Source organism: Colias eurytheme, chromosome 16, assembly GCF_061535395.1.
Source record: "Colias eurytheme isolate Ceu_HAF_F1 chromosome 16, ilColEury1 Martin Lab GWU primary, whole genome shotgun sequence".
NCBI classification, from domain to species: domain Eukaryota; kingdom Metazoa; phylum Arthropoda; class Insecta; order Lepidoptera; family Pieridae; genus Colias; species Colias eurytheme.
In genome coordinates, this window is record NC_142995.1 from 3,346,237 (window position 1) to 3,367,507 (window position 21,271).

The 21,271-nt window shown below is 32.3% G+C and overlaps 1 protein-coding gene across 3 annotated transcripts in view; it reads right to left on the reverse strand.

The window, feature by feature from the left end:
• Nucleotides 1-21,271, reverse strand: part of Trpm (transient receptor potential cation channel, subfamily M) — a 172,231-nt gene that overhangs the window by 24,206 nt on the left and 126,754 nt on the right. For all 3 annotated transcript variants that reach the window (XM_090111286.1, XM_090111285.1, XM_090111284.1), the window contains 6 exons: nucleotides 18,260-18,416; nucleotides 16,082-16,229; nucleotides 10,304-10,493; nucleotides 5,276-5,534; nucleotides 3,215-3,398; nucleotides 368-557 (listed from right to left, as the gene is read on the reverse strand). In XM_090111286.1, coding sequence (XP_089967412.1) covers nucleotides 368-557; nucleotides 3,215-3,398; nucleotides 5,276-5,534; nucleotides 10,304-10,493; nucleotides 16,082-16,229; nucleotides 18,260-18,416 — 1,128 coding nt within the window. The remainder of the gene's footprint in view (nucleotides 1-367; nucleotides 558-3,214; nucleotides 3,399-5,275; nucleotides 5,535-10,303; nucleotides 10,494-16,081; nucleotides 16,230-18,259; nucleotides 18,417-21,271) is intronic.

Below are 21,271 nucleotides of genomic sequence, written 5' to 3' on the forward strand. Positions count from 1 at the left end.
TAAAGAAAAACTCTTTGTTATCTAAGTTCAAGATTCAATCACAAGCAATAGAGTATTTTTCACATTAATAAAAATAAGTATACCAGACCCTTGTTCACATCGTTTACAACATACATCATTATAACGAACGATTAGAACCATGTAACTACTCGTATTTACGGCTCAGAATTTGGTATGTCACTAAGAAATAATACAAGAGCTACATATAAACCAATTTATATATTTATCATTAGTATCAACGTCGAATCTAGTTTTGTCTATACTTCTTTTCCTTTTCTGAGTGGACAATAGCGCGAAAGATTCTTTAATTTTTTTTTGTAAAGAATATGCTTGCACTTTTGGATATTCCAAACATTCTACCACTAACCTTTAGTCTCAAACTCCTTGCCATAATGCCGTAGCTCCTCATACACTTCAGTTTCCATATCGTCTTCTGCTGCTTCGTGTGCCATTGCTTTATATAATTTGCAAGCTACGAGAGACTTGGCTAAGGCCTCTTCGCCATGTGTCCACATGAGCAGGGCCATTTGATGCCGCTTTGTTAGTACTGCCCACATCTAGGGTGGAAAAGGTAAATGTAATACTTGATTTATGGATATTGAATAGACTATTAATATTTCCAAATAATCTTTTTTTGGCTTATTATCTTGAAGAAAGCATAGGTACATGACATACCAATGGAAGCCAAAAGCTATTTTTCAGCTATTGCTAATAAAATGTAGAGAGCACTGAGTTTCAGATAAGAAAATATTCTTAGAATGTTTCTCTTAAAAAAAACTTGTCTTAAAAAATTACAGCTGCAAAATAGAGGACGTCATCTTTAACGTTTATTTTTCTAGCTTTCTTTCATAGTATTTGTATTCTCTTTGCTTTCTGTACTTAACCGTAATTTATGAGCCTGTGCTAAAGGTAGTCAGTTTAAAAAAGTGAAGTCCCGTGTCCCCTTAGTGGGGTAAGAGGCAGATGCATTATTCATACATCTGTTTCACCTGATCACCTACTTGTCCCTAAAGAAAATCGATCAGTGAAACAGATGTATAGTCAGTTTAACATAGAGTTTATTAGATTTGTTTTCATGATATGAAAAAAAAAATATAGCTTGCTCACAAAGCAACACATAAACAACAACTTCCAATTATGATAAGATTTATAGCATGCAACCATAGAGAAGTAAATCAATCCATTGCTAGTTTTTGCAATTCCTTTCAGAGAGGCTATCAATCGTCCCCTTTGATAGTTGCCTATAGTGCTGTACTACCATCTATTCATTCTATTAAATATCAATTCAGGGAAATTCTTAGTTAAAGTAAAAAACCTTGTATATCTGTTAGAGGGAAGAGTGACTTAATTAACATTATCTGGTTTAAACTAACGATCAAAAAGCAGTTTCGTAATTGTAAGCGTATATTTATATTTTGAAGATATGAAAGAATATTACATTCTTAGGATATTTAGCTTCGGTTCGCTGCTCTCATAAGCCGTTATAACAAAAAGAAAAGATTAATAAGATTTATTGGCGCGTTAGTCAATATCAGTGAACAATAAGTTAGAAAGGCAGTTCAGAAATAGAAGCTGCGATATGAGTGTATGTCATGATAATTAGGTACATATAGAAAAAAGGATTCGATTGATAATGAGTGCCAGAACAAAATATATTAGACGAATGAAACAACATAGAAAATGTTACAAGTTTATTATATTTAAAATCTCACTCGATAAACTTATTAACTGCTTAAGCCATAAAAAATAAAATTAAACAAATGAAGATTAAACAAAGTTTGTTATATTTTGTTGTCATAGTAACAGAACATTTATTAATTCCAAGGCGGTATAAAGTTCAGCGGGTCAGCTAGTAAATAAATAAATGCTTAACCAGAATGTATCTATGAAATGTTCAAGTTCTATGTGATAAGGAATCAAAGCTTGAACTAATATTTGTAGTATCAATATCCAAACAGGCGTTTAGTTTAGTTTTACATTCAATATATTCAATATCTTTAAAATACATTTTGCTCTAGTTTTCACATCAGTAACACGCAGTGTCACTGAAAAATATAGTGTTGTGTATTAAAATGGTGTGTTTATTTTAATAATTTCTGTAAATTGGTATTCATGTATTCCTAACGAAAATAATCGCTTACCAAAAGCTCATTTATGGGATACTAGCTTCCGCCCGCGACTCCGTCCGCGCGGATGTCGGTCTTCGCGTGGATGGTTTATTTCTCCATTAAGGGCCGATTTTTCAATGCCCAGATAAACAGCTAGATAGACTTTATTCTTCAGTTAACAAAATATTCAATTTTTCAACAGACGAATAGGACGTATCTATCGAATAACTACGTTATTTGAGGAATAAATCTATTTGCCGCTCCAACGGCCAGATAGCGCGCTATTCGACGGTTAGGCGCATGGTTAGGCGTTTGAGTTGACAACTGATGCGTCAAATTTGGGATATTTTCTTATGTCATAACATAGAGCGTAGAATTATTAACAATTAAACCTCTTTCTATATAATTATTATCAATTAAAATCATATTGAAATTGATGTTTTTGATAGTACTGATGACCATGCCATTGAAAATTTGCCGAACGCTGCCTTTAAGTATGTCGTTTCCATCGTAAAATATATAAATTGAAACACAAATTTAACCAAACTCTTTACTCGAATCAAACAATCATAGAAGACAAGAGCAATACAAGACGTGAGTCATAATGACGGTTGTTGACAAATTGCAAGAGTTGACTCTATCCCGCTCTAACCTGACTAATTTAATATGTTTGTTTCGCCACTCCGAGAGCAGAGCTGCCAATATGGAAATATTTGGTCAGATAGTTGTTCATCAAATAAATCACGATTGAAAAATAGGCGAGCCGTTATGAGTTAGATAAATAATTGAATAAATCTATTCGAGGGGTAGATATTAGACTGTTTATCTCGGGATTGAAAAATCGGCCCTAACTCTGACAATGTATTTACACAAAATATTTTTTCAATATTTTCAATGTACAGAATTGACCCTTCTACAGATTTATTATATGTATAGATTATAATCGAACAGCGCCATCTCAGTAGTGACGAACGGGTGAAGGACGCGCTGTTGCGGTTAACGTTCATGCTCTTGTTCATCACTTTTGCATATAATTACCTCTTCTATTAATGTGTGTATGTGTGTGTGTGTGTGTGTGTGTGTGTGTGTGTGTGTGATCTACTTACCAACAGCTCATTGAAGGGGTAATCAAACAGCGCCATCTCAGTGGTGACGGGCATGAAGCCGGTGATGAGCGACAAGCCGCCCGCGTTGTGGCGGGTGAAGGAAGCGCTGTTGCGGTGAACGTTCACGCTCTTGTTCATCACCTTCGCGTATATAGGACGGAACTTGCGACGCGTGTAGTAGCACCTAGTGATGAGTTAGAGGTATATACAGGGTGCTCCACCGTCCGTGTATTAAGTAAAAGTACTAAGAAACAGACTAATAGTTTTGCATAGGCTTTTCAAAACTGTAAATCCCTTTCCCGATTGCGAGACACCCTGTATATTAAATATTTATACTTGAGAATTGGAAAGGTAGGTTTCATTATTGCAAATTTACCATATAAAATGACAAATGTCTAGACATAGTTATTTTTCATTACGCACCTAGTGTCAAGTTAAGGTTTTATAAAGACCCAATGTCTGTGTACTAAGTAAAAAGCACTAAAAACGGACTAAATTTTGCATACGCTTTGTAAAGCTGTAAATACCTTTCAGCTTAGTACACCGATTGCGGGACACCCTGTATAGTTGTATTTGGGAATTCGAAAGATAGGTTTAAGTATTATAAATCTACCATATAAAAATGTCAAATGTCTAGACATAGTTATTATGTATTCGATTTAGTTTCATTACTATTACTTCAATATGACCTAGCTAACCGTTTAGAACGTCTAGACGTTGTATTTCACATGATAGAAGACATGTGATTTGAACAACAAACACATAAAGAAAAATGTTTTTTTACCTAATTGGTCTTATGTTTCAGTTGTTTTTATTATTTTATATTGGTTCAGTTGTTGTTATTATTGTGCCATGTAGAAAGTTAAGTAAACATGGCATTGTACATGACGTACACGTCATATAAAGTATTGTAATGGTATTATTTTGTCCGTATATTGAAGGTAAAATATGATCTCAGTGAATATACAGAGCCATATATCCCTATAGCGATCGTTGGCAACATTCGGTTACAATTTATGAGATCTATACCGTATACGTTACATAATGAAATATATTCCATAGGTTATGTTATTTTAAAATTGATTTTAAAACGTTATTTCATATAAAATGTATTTATTTAATTTATGAAGTTATATAAATAACACAAAATACTACAACGTTACTTTAAATATCTTTACTAATAAAGCTGAAGAGTTTGTTTGAACGCGCTAATCTCAGGAACCACTGGTCCGATTTGAAAAATTATTTCGGTGTTGTATAGCCTATTAATTGAGGAAGGCTATATGCTATATATCATCACGCTTAGACCTAAGCACTGTGGGTAAAACCGCGGGGCACAGCTCGTACATTACATTTATAATATGAAATAGAAAAAGCTTTATATAAGCCTCTTTTGCTCTTAAAGAGTGATACACCAATCGAACAATGCAAATAAAATGATATTAACAAAACAAAAGCGTTTCAATTCCCGATTGAATTCGAACAAAATAAACCAATAACTTGACTTTTTACCGTTGAATAGTAAATATGTTTGATAACACAAGCCCAGTGGGGCCGTCACAAAGGCATCGATCTATCAACGACAGGAACTCATGAAAATTCTATTCGTACCAAAAATAACACTGCACCGGGTCTTTTCATACACTATAAATGATCACTGTTTGATTTTATTTCAAGCCTCAAAGGGAAAGTGTTTGCATTTTTGCAGTAGATACGCTTCACGTTGGTTTTGGAAAAAATACCTGAGTCATTTGTAAATTGTTTGAATATCATCCGTTTTCAATTAAAAACCAGATATAGATGTTTTACTGCAGACTAAAATATCAATAAAATATATATTTTTTTAATTACAATAACGGGATTCTCAAAACGGAATACAACAGAAATAAAAACACATTCTTCTGAATTATTCAAATTACCTATTCCAACCATCTATTTCATATTTTTTTCACGTAGAGCTCTCAACCTTTACAATTTAAGAAAACTGTTGTTAATCTGAGTAATCTAAACTGTGCCTATTAATTTTAAGTCTAAAAATTTCAATTGTATTCTAAATCTTACCTATATGCGCCTCCCATGAGCTTATTGATGACCAAGCCAATATCATGCAGCGTATACACATATCCTCTCGGCAGGTGTGGCCTCACGTCCCTCAGAATATACCGCAAAGTGTTACTGGGTCCACTTTTCGTGTTATATAACTCTTCCAAACGAGGTATTGTGAGGAATTTCCTCATAGATACTCCGTTTTCTAGGAGGAGCTTTACGAAATCTATACGGTCGTGTTCTAGCGCTTGCATCATTGCTTCATCGAGAGCTCCTAAAGGAAATTAATAAAACAATGTTTAGTTGGCTATTCGATGGTTACATTTTATACTTTAACGATGTCTAGATTGTACATTTTCTCGGAAATTACTTAAAAAAACACATTATACAATTAATAATCCTTATACAAGGATTACTTGGGAGATATTTCTTGTAAGTCTGAAAATGATCTGTATTTTTTTATGTGTTGCTTGTGTTAATAATTAAAATCAATTATCATTGCATATTGAATAAAAAGATTGCATTATTTGTAAGTTTCATATGAATAAGATAGTTTACTTAATTATTCAGTACAAAGAACTTTCCAAAATTTCATTTTGCTATTTAAGAGCTGAGAGCTGTCTTTTTATCATCCAGACGAAAGCCATTATTTAATATTCAAGCATTCTAGTATACCTTTGTCTCATCTCATATAGCACCTGGTGTTTATAGCTCCTAAAATTATTGTAAACGAGAGATCTTTTATGAAATTGCATATTTTTATTTCTGTACCCTTTGTAACGGCCAATCTCGCTTTATTTGGATTGAATAAATTACTTTCAAAGGTCAAGAAAACATTTTATTAAGAAATGGAGAGCCTTGTTCATTTCTTTTCTGTTTACTAAAAAAACTTTGTATGATATCCACTTAATAATTATCGAGGGAATACATTTATGTTATGTTATCAGATAGCTCGACTGAAATTTGAGATATCAAATAGAACTGATTCAAAGTAGGCATTGTTATAACCGTATATAATATTACCTCAGCATTAATATGTATTCTTTTATAATGTATACAATCGCTTTTCGATTCCACAATATAAATTCGATTACCAAAACGTAGAAGAAAATGCGCACGTCAAGAGCAAAATTGAATTTACGAAAGTTTCATTTGCGTATGAAGCCACGAAATAATCCATTATCTCGGTACATTCGGGAATGCACTGTTTCCATTTCCACGTGTTATTGACAGAACGAAGTAATATGAACTCGTATGCTATGCGCTCGGCAACTAACTGGAAATTTTTTGATTGAGATTTTCATATTTCTTTTTATATATTACCCGACAGCGACGGAAAGAAGATTATGTTTTTCGAATGTATACCTATGTACCTATGTATACATTTAAAATGGATATACATACCTACATCCATTTTAAATATATATTAAGTGTATATTTATATTTATTTGGCATTCCCTAACTAAAGCCTTATTTTAATCCTATCCTTATTATTAGGATAAAGTCGCATTTTTAAGTGAATCGTATCAATTGATTCGTCGTATGTCATGAGATTTACTCTTGTCCATCAAACCAAAAAGCCTCCAAAATGTAATTACGAGAAAAAATTGCAGTTGAGTCTTTTGTTTTTTAATACATCTTGTTTGTCCCTACATTTCGGCGTCAAAAGGCGTCCAATTTGATGCGGTTCGAGAGGAAATCAATTGCACCACGACACGATTTCCTTCCAGGATTTGCGGTTTTGTGAACTGTTCCATGATTTGTATTTGAGCTGAATATCGCAGTAAGCAGTATGAAATAATGATCTAGATCTAGATCTGAGGTCAGGGAAACGTAGGTTGGTTTTGTGAATATTTTTTGCATTGCTTTACACAAGATTCCTTTATGTACTGGTTTGAGGATGAAAAAGATGAGAACTTTAAGTTTAACGATAATAAAAAGGTTTAAAAAAGTACAGATTTATTAAAGTGTGCGCTTTACTCATGAAATTATTGTATTGTCACCGATCCTTGATAATTGTCTGTTTTTGTTCAAAATCCAGTCTAAATAAGTCGGTTGCATAATGGTTGCATACAAATGTACAAAAATACAGCCATGTGTGTTGTTTCAACAGCGTGTTAAAACAACACACATCATATACATAACAATATCAATCAATAGCGTTTTAATTGATGAAATAAATATTTTAAAAGCGATATAAAATTGATTACTGCCTTTTATGAAATTTTGTTACGTTTAACAACGCAGCATTTTTAATAAATCAGTCGTTTCAGAGTAGTGAAGGTGATTGGCTAAATTTATAAGAATCAGCATTGAAGATGGTGCTCATTTAATACATTAATTTTAGCAGTTTTAATAATATTTCAGTTCTTTTTATAAAGTCATGTGTGCGTGCTTTCGATATGAACATTACATCCTACTACTATTAAAAAGGCGAAAGTTTGTAAGTTTGGATGTATGGATGTTTGTTACTCTTTAACGCAAATACTACTGAACCGATTGCAATGAAATTTAGCACACATATAGAGGGTAACTTGGATTAACACATAGGATAGGTTTTATCCCGGAAATCCCACGGGAACGGGAACCATGCGGGTTTTCCTTTGAAAACGCGGGCGAAGCCGCGGGCGGAAATCTAGTTCATAAATAATTTTAATACTAACAACGTAATGCTTAAAATAAAACAAGAAATGAGTTCTAACATAAGTGTAACGCATGTTGGAAACATTAATGGTAAATTAATATAATAAATAATAATAAACACATTTTTCTGTAAGGTTTGCAACACTTAATTCTCATATACGACTAATATTCCACATCGCAATTAAACTTGTTAACTTCCTGAGCCACGTGTCATAATCTCACATTAGTTATTTACCGTTTGTAAGTTAAGTTGCTTAACTTACGCGCAAACTTGTTGCAAACTTATGTTTACCACAACTTAATCACGGTAGTATGTTATTTCAAATCACGGATGAAATCACTTAACCCTACAGTAGTCGCGGATCTAAAAGTGACGTGTGAGGTCGCGTGGTCTTTTTGCACAGGCGATTATTATGTAACTATTATTTAAATTAAAAAACTTTAAACTGATATTAAAGTACTATACCTAATTATATTAGTAAATTAGAGACATAGATTTTTAGAAATTTGCAATTTCGTATCACTGGATTACACGTGTAGACCACGCGACTACTGTAGGGTTAAATCTGCAAATGAAAAGACACTCGAAGACCAATTTACGTCTTTAAAAATGTGAAATATACTGCATCATTAAATTACTGGATATCAATGCTCATTCCTATTTATTCGTCAAATTAAACAAAAATTGCAATACAAGAAGCAAATGAGCATAAAATATCACGAGTCTTTCAGAATTATTCAAATTAACCGTAGCTGCTATTTGAAAAGTATTCATTAACTTGAGATTCGCAAACACGTTCCATTGCTGAATTTGTGCAGAATTAATACTTTGATTTGAACAATGGAACGGATTAAGATATTTTGAGGCCCTGACTGAAAGTGGAATGATTTACAACTGACTGAAAGTGGAATGATTTACGTTAAGAAATCCTGTACATATTTATATGTATCCATACTAATATTATAAATGCGAAAGTAACTCTGTCTGTCCGTCTGTTACTCAATCACGCCTAAACTACTGAACCAATTTGCATGAAATTTGGTATGGAGATATTTTGATACCCGAGAAAGGACATAGGCTACCTTTTATTGCGAAATATGTACCACGGTAGAAGCCGGAGCGGACCTCTAGTAAACTATATAGCACAAATATTCATAACAAATATAAGAAGAAGACATAAAAATGGTTTTGATAGACGACAACGAAATGTTCCTCTTTATAAACGAAAGTTTATCCATCTACCTATCCAAAATTGGAAAGATAATTCTCTTAATTAATCTTTTCATCACAATTTTTTATTATCACAAGCATTTAAGAAAAATTTCACTGTAAAACAACCACTCATTGTATAAAATTGATATATAATCATAATATACCACCAGCGGAAAAGGTCATAGAGCCTCAATTAAAAACAGTTTAATCAAAAGTCGCCCAGCCCCCCTAGTCAAGTGGCTTTCTGTTAGCGTAGTCTGCGTAGCCTGTCTAGCGTAGCGTTCAATAGAATAGACTACGAATGTATGAGATTGACGTAGGCTGTAGATAAACGTAGCTACAGCCTACAGGTTACGTCAATCTCATATATTCGTAGTCTATTCTATTGAACGCTACGCTAACAGAAAGCCACTTGACTAGGGGGGCAGTTCATCAACAATTCAACGCGGCCCTCAGGTGGTCCTGATTCCCAATGTTTGTTTACCTTTGTACATTAGCTCAGCTTCAATGGAACTTCGATTGAGTTTTGTTACGTTATTCTGAATTGTTCAAGGGAAATTACTTCGCAAACCAATCGTGAGTTTTAGTATTCAATAGAGATTTTAAATTGAAATTTGATGTAGCAAATTATTGCTGATGTTATTAAGAACCTTTAAAAAAGCATTAAACGCATGTACAATCAATATAAATAATGAACTATGTCAATAAATAAACTAACCATTTATCGAACAATACACAACAACAACTTCGAACAACTTCGTTTTAATGTGAAAGAAAGAAAATAATTCGCTAATTTTCAGTGCGAGGAAGGCTGTTACCTTTTTGTAAAACAGTTGCGGTCGGAGTGCGGTAACATGCCTAATGCAAGGAACTAATTTACTTTAAAATGTTCTGCTCTTACTAATGAACAAAGAATGTGGTACAAATTCAACCTATTTATTGCCTGTTAATAAAGTATCGCACAACATATTTAATTTTATCTAAAATCTCTTTTTGTTTTTACAAATTTGGTAAACTTTCCTGAAGAATAATACAATACAATACATTCATGATTAAAATATTTTACAGAAATCTCCCCTAAATTTCCCTTTCTCCTTACCGTACCGAAACCTTGCGTGTATTCGTAAACAATCATATTATGAACAAATAAATTTACGTTAATCAAATATTATAGTAATTAAACCCACCTCTCGGCCACTCCTGTCCATACACGAAGATCTCTGATCTTGCAATATCCACTCTGTTCCAAGTAAGCGCAAGCGACAGTTGCTCACTGGGCGATAAGTGCTGTGCTCTGAACAACGCTGTAAGAATCACTTGATCTAGCTCTTGGACCTCTCCACCTTCTGCTCGTTCTTGGATGCGGAATACTGTTATCTGTGAGAAATTATAGGAATTATCGCCGGTTTCTGGATATACATATTATAATAGATAGGTCAGGATAGAGTGAGCAACCTCGCGAAGCAATTGCGCGAAGTACCTTGTCTTATCCAAGGAAAATAGTTGCTCATTCGCACTTTGCGTGGACCTCGTGACAAATAATATTTGAAAAGAGACGGAATGTGTGAAAAATGTTTATCAGAGACATTATAAACAAGCTCTGGAACCGGCCCTTAGTTTCCACTGTTGATACTTTATGAGCGCGGTAGCTCTCAAACGTATTGGGATTTCCAAATCAGATTAGCTTTAATAATAGACATTTACACGAATGTTGTAGGCTTAGGTACAAATTGAGTACCTATTGAATCTCTCGATAAATCGTCTTAAGGATTCAGTAAGTGTTATCCTATTCAATTTAATATTATATTCAATATTGTAACTGTATAATAATGTATAAAAGCCCTATATCCTTTTGAGTACTGTTACTTAAACATTAATGTGTACTGCATAAATTATAAGGCTTTTGAAATATCATAATTAAAGTTGATTTCACGGAGAGTGATGTCAAGTTTCATTTGTAAAATCTTAATATTTTGAAAGCAGTTAAAATGTTTCTTATTAAAGCACTAGATAAATAAGAAGAAGTTTTACGATATTTTACTACGCAAATTATTCACAAACTAAGCTACAACATTGGATTCAAAACGTCACAACCTTTGACCATCAAACATAGCCAAGAACCATGACGATTAAGACAATTTACATATTTAATCTTTCCACTCAGATCTTTGATTTCATAATCTATTTGAACTTGCCTTTTAGTCATATTGCACGCCTCATAAGCGAAGCGTTGAGGTGGGTACTACTGTCACTTCGCGCAAAACATCTGATTTTTCAAACTTAAAATGTCTTTATGTATCATACATTGCACTTGTAAGATAATACATACACACACATATTAAGAAAAAACACTATTTTTAACGTTCATGATATTTTTGATGTCATTTTTGTTATTTAAACTAGTTAAAAAACAGTTTAAAAAAGTTCTGTCTTGGACGTCCGTGTGTCTGTATGTGCCTTAGATCATTAAGTAATGGATGGAGTACGCTGGCAAATGTTCTAACTAAACTTTCTGCTGATTTTGGTGCGGGGAGGGTAACTCACACTGATGAAACACAATGAAACACAATCACACATTCACAAAAATAATTTGTGTCACGAAAGTCGTAAAAATTTACGACCTTTTAAGCGAAGAGTTTTTAAATTCAACTCTATCTCTAAGTTTATAAAGATTAAATTTGTATTTCATTCCAAGATAGTCTCGTGGGGAGTGGGGTTCAATATCGCGTTCTAAATTCAACTTTATCACTTAGGTCATAAAGATTAAATTTGTATTTCTTTACAAGATAGTTTCGTAAGGAATGCGGTTCATTAACGCGTTTTAAATTCAACTTTATCTCCTAGTTCATAAAGATTAAATTTGTATATTTTCTTTCCATGATAGTCTCGTGGGGCCGCATCAATGATCGAGTAAACATGACTCGATTATTTGTCTTGATCATATCGCTAAACGATACATCGACGATTATTAGAAATTGCATTTAATTAGAAATGTACGCTAAAAAAATAAAAAAATATACACAAATGAAAGGTTATTCCATCTTTTTTAATATTCGACATGTTTGAATTGCTTCTGCAAGACTTGACAGTACAAAACGGCATTTTTAGCGGAGCACGCGCAGACGTCCTTTCGATGTTTTACGAATACGCAGAGTGCTTGTAATCGATTACGCAAGTAGTTTTTATGAAAGCATAAGATTTTTCGATGCGAATAATCTTATACCTCGGCAAAAGGGGAAACGCCTGCGAGTGTTATCCATTACTTAATGATCTAAGGTATGTGCGGATCCTTTTTCTTGTTAACACGATAGCGACCGAAATACTTTACTAATCGAGTCTTTTTTTTTCTCTTACGCTTGAGTATGCTCAGGAATAGAACCCTTTCATTTTTCAGGGTCTGATTCGATGTGGTTTAATTGTTATTAAATAAACAAAAATAATAATTAATAAATATTTATTAAAAAAAAATTATGAGGCGTGCACTTTTGGATTTTCCAAATTATTTTGATAAATATAGGTGTTTTTTGGGGTAGCATACTGATGTCATATCATAAATCATATCATAACCCTTACTCAAAGAATATTTGAGTTGTAATAAATATTAGCTTTTGTGGACTTTAGTAGTATTTCACGATATAATAATTTGGGTATTAAATAACCGACTATTGAACCCTTTTCACGAGTACATAAGCTAGGATTACCGAAAAAATATTAGCTCGAAATAGTGAAAAGTTCATAGTGCTTTTATACTAGCAATATTTAATTACTAGCTTCCGCCCGCGACTCCGTCCGCGCGGATGTCGGTCTTCGCGTGGATGGTTTATTTCTCCATTTTGAGTAACTCTGACTATGACATCTTGTAAATATCTATTGGACCCAAATACGGCTAGGCCTATAATAATACGCAACGTGTGTTCGCGGTTCTACAGAACAACGTCTATGGATAAAACTGAAAAATTAAGATTAATTTTTTTTCTACGTATTTTTCCAGGATAAAAAGTATCCTATTTTACGCCCAGGATAATAAGGTATAATTATACCAAGTTTCATCGAAATCGAACCGGTAGTTTTCACGTGATGTCTTCACATACAGACAGACAGACAGACAGACAGACAGACAAAAATTTTTTTAATCACATATTTGGGTTTGGTATCGATCCAGTAACACCCCCTGCTATTTATTTTTTCAATATTTTCAATGTACAGAATTGACCCTTCTACAGATTTATTATATGTATAGATTATCTGACGTTAAATATACAAATGAAACAAATTTATATGTATTTGTTGATAATATAGTAGTTAAAAGTGACGCAGTGCGACAAAATAAAATACATATTTGGCAACTGGATAAATGCTTAATATAAGTGAGATAAAAATAACAAAGACGCGGATAATTATGTAGTACGTACTATGAGATGTGAAATTATAATATCTACATAATAATTAGATTAAGTTTAGTTTTGCTACAGTTCATTGGGCTCGTAGAGTTTGATATTTATCACAGTCAGAGATAGACATGAAAATGAAAAATGAAAAATTATTTATTTCAGCAAAAACACAGTATGTTAAAAACAAAATTTAACAAAATCATATTTTGCTGTCACTTATTATACAATATAAATTATTAACTGTAGCTCCCACACTAAGAGAACTTGTGGATAAGATGACTTGTGATTGTAAGATATTTAGTACACTGGAGTAAAATTTTCGTAGTACTATTTTAACCGTAAGAGCTAAACATATCTAGAAGGCTTGAAATGACAGTACGAATTTAAAATTTGGCAGGTAACACACGAGTACAAAACTACCTAAAATACAAAATACCGTTTGGATTCGAAACGATAACTGAATTCGTTTAAGTTATCGACATTCCCGTTGCAAATGTTAACATTTTTACCCCAGTTTCAGCATGAAATAGCAAGACTAGCATTTAATTTAATTTTACGCTAGCGCACGTTTTTCGCTTGGCTACAAAATAATTTTTAAAATATAAACTTATTAAAGCGAGGTGTCAGGGAAACGTAGCCACATAATCTGAAAAATTTCTGAAAATATTTTTTGATATAAATATTTCTGTAAAATAATTTTATATTATGTTATGCATGTGTAAATCGCGGGGAAGATACTATGAGATGTTTTTAAAAACATTAATTAAGGATGCAAGAACGTATAATTACAAAATAAAAAAGTAATTTAATTATAATACAAGTGACAAAAATTATAACGCTATAAAATATTTTTAAAGTTCATGAGTTGCGCTTTTTCTAATATGTATGTATTATGCTACGATTCTACTACAACTCTTTCTCTGGTCAATTACATACAATTTTTGAACGATGTTATCAAACAGGTTACATGATTTAAATAAAAAAAGTTTAAAAGTGGAGTTTTTTCAGAATAGCAGTTATTTCACAGATAATGAAGAACGTGCTGAGCAAGCAAAGTGTGCATTGAAATAACATTACTTTTAATAGTTGGAGCGTTCACGTAAAATAACATTGAACGCGTTTTTAAGACAAAAATTTTAATGGATCCCTTAATTTCTTATTCAAATTAGTGAAAGTGCATGCTGAAATTTTACGACAATTTTAATATCTTGGGAAACTTTTTTAATATCGTCTAAATGGTATTATAGCTTTTCAGAATAATTGAGGTTGTTGATAAGGTCCTAATAGTAAAATTTTATTTGGCTATGTATAATACAAAGCCTTGTATGCTTTTAAAAACAAGTGATTTAAATTTTTAACTAAACTATAGCAAGGTAAGCAAGGTGTCTAATAAATAATATCCTATTTAAATATCTACGTACAGTACACGATCGTCAAAATTACTCTAAATCCAAATTTCCATACACAAAGACTTAAAAAAGTAATAACGTAATCTTATAAGCATTAAAGATAAAAATGTTAAGACTGGTCCAAAGAAGAAACTTAACACTAATAAAATTACAATATAACTTAATACCAAGATATCGTTATAAAGTTTGCAATAATTTATTAAATTCGCTCACAACTTTGCCCGCGACATTCATTAACCTCTTTACCTTTTTCTTTGGAATTTTCTTTATTTATTTCATTAATTAATTATTTCTAGTAAAATTTCAATAGGATGAGAATGATACAGAATATTTGTAGCAATATACATGATTTTTCACATGCAAGGAATTGCATGTATAATAATTTATACACTTTGTGTTGTACCAAGGTATCTCTTGATAGAACTGCATCCTATAGTTTCGATTTTTAATAAAAACTACGACAATTTTCATTCATTTAATAAATCTAAACTATAATATTATGTACATTGTATTCATTGTGTGCTCGGTTCGTTGCTGAGCATTCTGGCTACCGCCATGATTAAAAATACTATTGTAAATGTTCTAGGTACCTACTATGTCTATACCATTGTGATAGGAATGTTATGAATAACTTTGATTTGGAAGCTACTCGCTATCTATTCATCTATTCCATTGAATTGCAGAATAGCTCATACACTTGTGAGACTACTGAATATACTTCTAGAGTGGATCTGAATGAGATGAGTTTCTAGCTTGCCTTATTAATTGATTCAACTATTACTTATTATTTTCATCAGTTATTAATTAGTGTAATATGCATTTCTATCATAATAAGTAGAGAATTAAAAGAGTATAATATAATTTCCAAGCAATCTATGCTCGTTATTCAGATGAATGGGCGTTAAAAATTAAAAATCAAACATCAAGTTAAAGTTTAAAAAGAAGATGGTCGAATGGTCTGAAAATTATTGGCTGTTGTTAATTATACATCTTTTAAAAATTATATGCATTAAAATGAATGGATTCAAAAATTTACTTTTTGTCCTCTGTTCCTTAATAATTAATTTGTGTAAATTCGACATACACATTGAATCACCTACAACCAGGTAATATTCTAGCAACAAAATATCAACATTTGTTTAAATATAGGTAGCTATAGACTTACCAAGTTCTTCTTCCTGGTACATTGTAGCAGCTCTCCATACAAACATTCCGCTTGCTGCAAGCCAACTTCAAAGGTCTTCTGTATGGTGCCAATGAGGTAGTCCCGCATTGACTCCAGTACTGTTTGTTCACCGGTTTCTGATGCATATCTGGAGCAATTAAATATTTTATTACTGAAAACACATAAAAAAAATATATTTGCAACTTTTTAGAACTACTTATCTACTGTTATTTATATGGGAATAGAAAAAATTCGATCACGAGGCGGGACTCGAACCCGCATCCTTTCGCGCCATTCCGATGCCTGGATGCCTGACCAATTCAGCCACTCGTGACCCGCCAGAGCGATCGAATTTATTCTATTCTTTCACTTTTATGTGTCTAAGGGACACACCGCGCGCCATCTATTGAGATGATTAACAACCATCTCAACCAATATGAAACACTTTTCAGTGAATACAATATTGTAACGATGGAACACGACCTTTTTTGTTGAAATTGATATTTTTAGTTTTATGGCATTCAAATGCTTTATAAATATAAATTTATAAAGAATAGAAAAAACTGTTTATTGCTTCAGTTTTAAACGTGTAAGTTTTTATTTGAACTTTATTGATAGGTTCATTTAGTATTCTGAACCGCTAGTGTAAGTATAAGCAATCTAACTACAAGTGAGTCCTTTTGGGATCAGTAGAATACACATACAATAAATATCCTTCACTTATACATGGTACAGATAACAAAAGTGAGTCTTCTGTGAACATTTTCTTGGCAAGATAATCCTATATTGTATACGATTATACAACTGGCCCGGCTAATCTACGCTAGACGTTATTTATAAGCGCTGTACATTTCTCGTGAGACCAAGTACTGGTTATATTTCGTGCTCAGCCATTCTGATGGTGCCACAAATGTATCGTTAAATTGATAACCTCGCTCTATGTGAGTATGGGTTGGTAATTGTATTATTGAATCTTTAATGTCGATATGATAGATTTTTATGTCGACATGCCTGTTGATGGTTGTTTACGTCTTTACCTTCTTTTTCTCTACAAATGCTCATTAGATTCTTCTACAAACACTGGTTAGTCGTCTGCAGTTTACACGTAAATTGACCGTACCAAATTCAAGTAATGAAGCGAAAGAGTACCAATCATGTAATCCTAAACACATTGTTACATATTACAAAAAATAGAAGCTGCTCTAAATTACTAGGAAATTATTATAAAGATTTTTATTAAATTTAATATGCTGTGAATACAAAAATATGATACAAAAACGTATTGCAAATAACATTCATTCAACGTAAAATAAACAGTTCAATTTAAATGCCGAAACTCGTAACAAGATTATTTTTAAAATAATTGGAAACGTTCAAATTTCATTCGCCTATTATTTTATTAAACGCGTGATTTCCAGCGGTTTTCTTTTAGTTTCATTTACAATACAAGAAAACTGGATAACACTAGATAAGGAAATTAATGGAAATTCTGTATAGAAAGCCTGAACCTACTCTGGATTAATTACCATTATAATCGATAAATAAGTGGGCATATAATGCAAATGGAGTTTAATCACAGTTTAATATGACAAAGTGATCATATTGAACATGCTAACGTTACAAAAAAGAATTCTCTTTGGATGTGAAACTTTATAGACAAAGTCTTCAACGTATCTCGTCTTTTGTTTGAGTTGATCGTACTTCCTTTGTCCTCATGGCTTATACTTTTGATTAGCTACTCTTAGACCCTATACGGGTTGTGAAATACTTATGAATGGGCAATTTTATTTGAACTTAAGTCAAGTTACCTACTTATTTATTGTCATTTTGCAACATTGTATATTGACGCTCCGATGCTATCGATTCTAGGTTTTAATAGAGCATACACATTCACGAGAAATATAAACTTTGAACATACCTATTTTTACGAGCAGAATGCTATAAACAACATTCAATTAAAAACACATTGTATATACTAGCATGCATTTGAAACACGCATATATATACTCTTATTTATGGCTGCACTGAAATTCCCACCCTTAGTTCATGTAGTAGTACTTACATATTATGATGACTTTTACTTATTTATGAACAGAAGCATAGCTCGAACGGTATTCCTATTACCTTCTATCACTAGGCATACTTCCTTACATCAGAAGTTTAGTTCCTGGTACTCACTTGTGAACAAAAGCAATGAGGTCAGCAGCTCTCCCGCTCCCATCACACACCACCACAGGTACTGGAGGTGTGTCTGTCACGTACTCCAGAACAGCTCGAACGGTGTTCGTGCCACCTTCTATTACCAGGCAGACCACGGGCGTTGATGAATGTGTATCTGGAAGAAGATGTGGATAAGAATTGATGTATAATGTGGAAAGATTTAGAAGCTTCGCAATACTTTTGATACTTGGCCATATTTTCCAATTATTTTTTCTAATCTTTGCATTTAGCACACATGGATAAATTGATTTTAATGCTATAAATTAATGTAAGAAAACCAAATTAGTAGGTTCATAAAAATGTATTCAGAAGAACTGTTAAAACTTCTTTATCGCATGGAAGATTAACATCGACTCCAGGATTCCATATATCTAACTGAATTCTTAATTCTATCAGACAATATTAGCCAGTTTCCGCAACTCCATCCATGCATAATCACGACAGTACAATTACGAGTCAGTCCTCGTTACGAGTTATTGTGATTAAAACCCCGAAAATATTTCGGTAACTTCCCGCCTCGTGAGATTTAATACCTCACTAATCGGAGTGACTTGCAGGGAGGGAGTGACGTGAACATTTTATTGTTGCCGTTGCCGGATTATATTATAGGAGCATGAATGCTGTAACTATATTTAGCAGTAATAGTTCGGAACCAATTTCAGCTATGGTGGCCAATTTCGAAGGCTAGCTAAGTTCTCAAAGGTACAATAATATTATAGTGCAAACGTACGTAGTACACCTACGCGTGAAAACTTAAGTGCTTTCTCGATCCATCACTTTTATTATATGAGGTTGAGTACTAACAATAATTCAGGATTTCAGGATTTTGTTTTCTAGGTAGCTTATAACTGATTTATCATACGATTTATACATTATTTAATTTCACATGATGTCTTAATCAGTGCGCTGATTGACTTTTCATTTACACGGCGTAAATTGACCAGAAATTACTATAATATGAAAGATGTGAATAAGAGTGGCCCATAGTCTGCTGTCTGTGCCTATTATTTAATTTCACGTTATTACCTATATTGTCGACTAAAATATACGTAACAAGAAACTCTTCATTTTTTATTGTTAGTTAATTCTCCTTGTGTTTAAAAAAAACAATGGATATTTAAATTATACAATACCAACACAACCTTCAAAAAGGCCCTTAAAAATATAATTTCCAATAAACAAAATGATGAAATATTGAATGTTGTTAAATTTGAACATCCACATTGAGACTTCGAAATAGCGGTTGCTTTGTATTTCTTACTTTATTCCTCTCAATTAATTTTAAGCCGCTATATTTACTTAACTCTGAATGAAGTGAACAAATCAATATGTTTAAGTACGGGACGTTAATTGTTAATTTTGAAGTGGGTTTCTCTGTTCTCAGTTCTATAGCATTAAATCATTTGACCCTTATTAAAGCGATACTATACAGCGAATAGGATTTTACGTCACACACATAGTAGTTTCTAGAAGCATTTGCAGTAAACATGAAACCGCAATACATAGCATTACCCCACATCGTCACATTCACTGGAATTCTCATTAGTCCTAGGTGCAGATGGTGAATTTTGCATGTTGAAACTGATCGATGCACTGAATTAACGCTAGTTTAGATGTTACATGGTTTTAACTACTTCCCTATCGTTCTAAATATAAGATGAGATAGACTTTTTAAGTAAAACTTTGAAGAGATACGATAAGAAATACAGGTGATGATGAAGATATTGACGAGTTTACAATACATGCAGATAATATTCGAGTGAATAGATACTAATAAAAATACCCCAAGGATTCATTTTAAATTGTCGTAATTTCATCCCAATAATTCTAAATGAAATTAAAACACATAATACTCATGAAAACATGGATATCATAATTATCTCCGCATATTATTAATTTCACAGATGCTAAAGCGCAATGAATTTTAGCTGATGAGTGTCGAGTCAAACATATTATGAATGTTGAAATGAAAGATTAATCTTGCTAAAGAGGCCTCTCATAACAAATATCTTGCTTGTGAATCTAATATAACAGGGGCTGAATTTATAATTTTAACACGTGGTGCAATATGGCAGCAGGTGGTACGAGCTAAATGAACAATAAAGTGATACATAAGGAACGTTATTTATTTCAGGTTATACTCGTATAGCAGAAAATATTGTTGTGGAAATTATTGGGTTTATGATTTTCAAGTCATATGTATCAAAATAATTATTAGGAACGACAAATCAATAAAATAGAAAACAACCATTAAGGCCTTTTAAATAATTTTTAAAATACATTATTATTTAAGTAGTAGTATTATTCGATATAAATTTGTGAGGTCTTAATTTGGTTTCTTATGTTTTGATTAATTTAATAATTATTGTAGGTAGGTACAAAAATCGTTTGAAAACAAAAATAAAAGCTTTGTGCTTTAAAATTGTTAAATGTCCATCAATCCTAATTTGAGTATTTTACGAAAATACAAAGAAAACACCCAGACGCTGTGTTAATTTGAACATTGTTAATGAAGGAATTTGCAAATTGCTTTCTAATCTTAAAGGTTTTTAATAAAAGCAGCGTCTTATCCTTAATGCGTTTGCGAATATTTTAATTTGAATTCACTTGAACAATAAGACTTAATAATAACAAATTCTTTTCGCCATTTTGGCTATGTATTATAATAAAAGGCATTTCTATATTATTCAGAAGTTGGAACTTGAATCTTACTATCTCTATGAATTAAACAAAAGCAATAACTTTTCTTTTCTTACGTTTTTATAAAGGTGGTTTGAAAGGTAATATAATAATTATTATTATAATTTTCATGTTATTATAGATGTATGCGACATCTACAAGTCCGGAACAAAAAATAATATGAATGTATGTTTTACTTCCCATATACAGTATAACCCAAGAGCCTTAAAAGCCGCGTAATAAAATTTATATTGCCATCCTGAAATTCAGAACATCTCGATTTTCATTCGA